This window comes from Micropterus salmoides, unplaced genomic scaffold, assembly GCF_014851395.1.
Source record: "Micropterus salmoides isolate LMB-PRFRI ecotype aquatic unplaced genomic scaffold, ASM1485139v1 Ms_hic_scaffold_21, whole genome shotgun sequence".
Classification (NCBI taxonomy): domain Eukaryota; kingdom Metazoa; phylum Chordata; class Actinopteri; order Centrarchiformes; family Centrarchidae; genus Micropterus; species Micropterus salmoides.
The window spans coordinates 6,042,025-6,044,578 of record NW_024041262.1 but is presented as its reverse complement, the minus strand read 5'-3'; the positions used below and the strand labels follow the sequence as shown (position 1 = coordinate 6,044,578).

General features: G+C 38.2%; 1 protein-coding gene across 1 annotated transcript in view; it reads left to right on the top strand.

Moving 5' to 3' along the window:
• Nucleotides 1–938: 938 nt before the first annotated feature.
• Nucleotides 939–2,554, top strand: part of LOC119916489 (glucagon-like peptide 2 receptor) — a 5,095-nt gene continuing 3,479 nt past the window's right edge. Inside the window, exon 1 of the mRNA XM_038736525.1 lies at nt 939–943. Within this exon, the coding sequence (XP_038592453.1) occupies nt 939–943 (5 nt within the window). The remainder of the gene's footprint in view (nt 944–2,554) is intronic.

The following is a 2,554-nucleotide window of genomic DNA, read 5'->3' as shown; positions in this document are numbered from 1 at the left end:
TCCAGGTGAGCTTACTTCACTTTGTGGCTCAGTTGGCTGGAGAATAAGAATGAGGCCTCTCTCTCTTGCTTTGGCCTATGGTCCTGAAACAAAATGATTATTCCTCACATTTCAGCTAATGACTTTCGCGCATCAGCATATCCGCTCTCTTACACATATCAATTAGTTGGGACTGCATGAATGCCTGAAACACTTATGTGGCAGAGTGCTGACACAAGCAATGTGACCGAGTCATCCTTGCTTGACTCTTAAGTAGTTTTGATAACTCTTTTTTCAATCCAAAGTCAAAAGGTCCCAATTTAGACATCCATAACAAGATAAAGTTCAGTCCAGTTACAAATAATCAAAAACAGTTACTAGTTCTGCTGTAGGACAGTGACATGTGGTAAACATCCAAAGTACTTTTTAATAAGATGAGTAAAGTTTTGTGTTGCTGCACAGATAGCAACTTGAAAAGAAATAATTCAGTAAAATTGTATTTATAAGCTCCAATTCATAACAGATGTTATCTTATTGCAATTTTCATATAGAGCAGGTCCAGACTGTACTCTTTGTAATATTAAATAAATAAGATAAGAAGGGGATAAATGACGTGGGAACTGAAGGTGGGAAGAAATAAGGAAGGGAAGAATGAAACATATTATGTGCCTATCTCATGTAAAATCAGAATTTGCAAAGTAACTAGTAAAAGAAAAATAGAAATAAGTACCAATTAAAATTACTTTAAGGATCATAACTACCTTGCTATGATCTACCTAGATGTAGCACCAGCATCTCAATGACAAATGGTTGCATTGGCCACACCTGCCCCCCCCCCATCATTTTACCCCTATTCAGCAGGGGGCTAAACCAGAAGTTAGCTGGCTCGGTCACCACAGTGGAATATAAAAAACGCACTGTCAACTAGCATTTGGCGGTGTAATTGCAAATTGGCCTTGATGAGGTAAGTACACTAGGCAAGCCATGTAATCTTGGCTGTTATTTAATTAGTTGGAACATTGATTTATTACAGTATGTTTTTATAGCAACTTTAGTAACATATTCAGCTTAGTAAGGAGCTATTTCTTTGATCTGCCTTGAGCTTTGGGAAATCATTATTTAAATTGTTTATTGACCAATTATTAGATTTTTTTTTGGGAGTTTATAAATAAAATAAGTAATTGATCAATCGAGAAAATAAGTGGTAGATTCAGAAAATAATAATTAGTTGCAGCCTTAGTGTAGACCTATTTTTAGTGAATACCAACATTGCTAACAGAGTACCACTAATCTTGGTGACAAAAATATTCCATATATTGCCGCTGCATCACAATAAAAGCCACTCCACGGTTCGACAGTTGTACTTTTAATGTGAAGCAGCAGATGTGTGGGATTGTTGCCAGGCGAAGCAATAGTGCATCACATTACATCATATGCACACAGATGGCACAGACAGTACAGTACCTGATATTCACCACAAAGGAATGAAACTGGAAAACGACATAAAACCTAGTGCGGTGAAAAGTGGAGACGATGGTAACACACCAGTCCAGCAGAGAGCAGAGTAGTGAAAACAACTCGCCATGCGCCTAGACACATGAGCCACTAACAGCAGTGTAGATTTTGTGACTGGTGGTAGACCCATCAGTCCACTGAAGCTGACAATGGTAAGACCGTGAGCGGTACTTTTGCTGTCTTGTCCATAAGCTGGTGGCTATGCAATGTATTCATCTGTGCATTTACTACCTGTCAGGGATGATGTTTCCCTACACTTCCAATATAATGGTTTCCCCTCCTCAGTCCAGCCACCATATGCTGTCTGCCCTCCGCTGGTGCCCTTAATTCCTAATGACAAGAACAGCAAGGTTAAAAGCAACACGAGTAAAGACAAGTGACAAGAGTCAACTCAGACCTGAGAAGTGTGAGGAAAAAAACCAAAACGTTTTTTCTGGCCTGAGATAGCTCAGGTTGCTGGTGGCAACTGATAAGCTAATAACTGCAGGATGGAAATGTGTTAAAAGTACCCTTCAAAATGGTCAAAAGTGTATGGAGACTGGTTATAAAATTTTGAATAATGTCATTGCATTGCATTATTGCCTTAATTATATATTTTGTCATTGGTGTAAGATAGTTTTTAACTGAAGTGTAATTATTTTTTACATTTACCACCCATTTTCAATTGACATTTGAACAATCTGTCACACTGTGATCTGCAAGTTGTCATGACAATATTTCAGATGACTCAAATGAAAAAACACACAAGTCTATGGCAGAAAGAAAGAAATTAGTGTACAATCAATCAATTAGAATCATAAAAAAATATTACAAAATAGGTGTTATATTGTTACCAATTTATAAGTTTAAGGACTTTTAAGGGTACTATGACACAGGTTACCCCGGGTAATGTGCCTGTGCCTCTCCAGAACAGTAGGTCAGACTCTGTCTGTCCTCTCTGCCTTCTTAGTCACCTGACTGACGCAGCTGTCTTGATAAGGATGCACTGTTATCAATTTACTAGGTAACCCAAGGTTATACAGACAGACTGGCTGGATCTTTGTAGAAAGTGTAGCCTGTG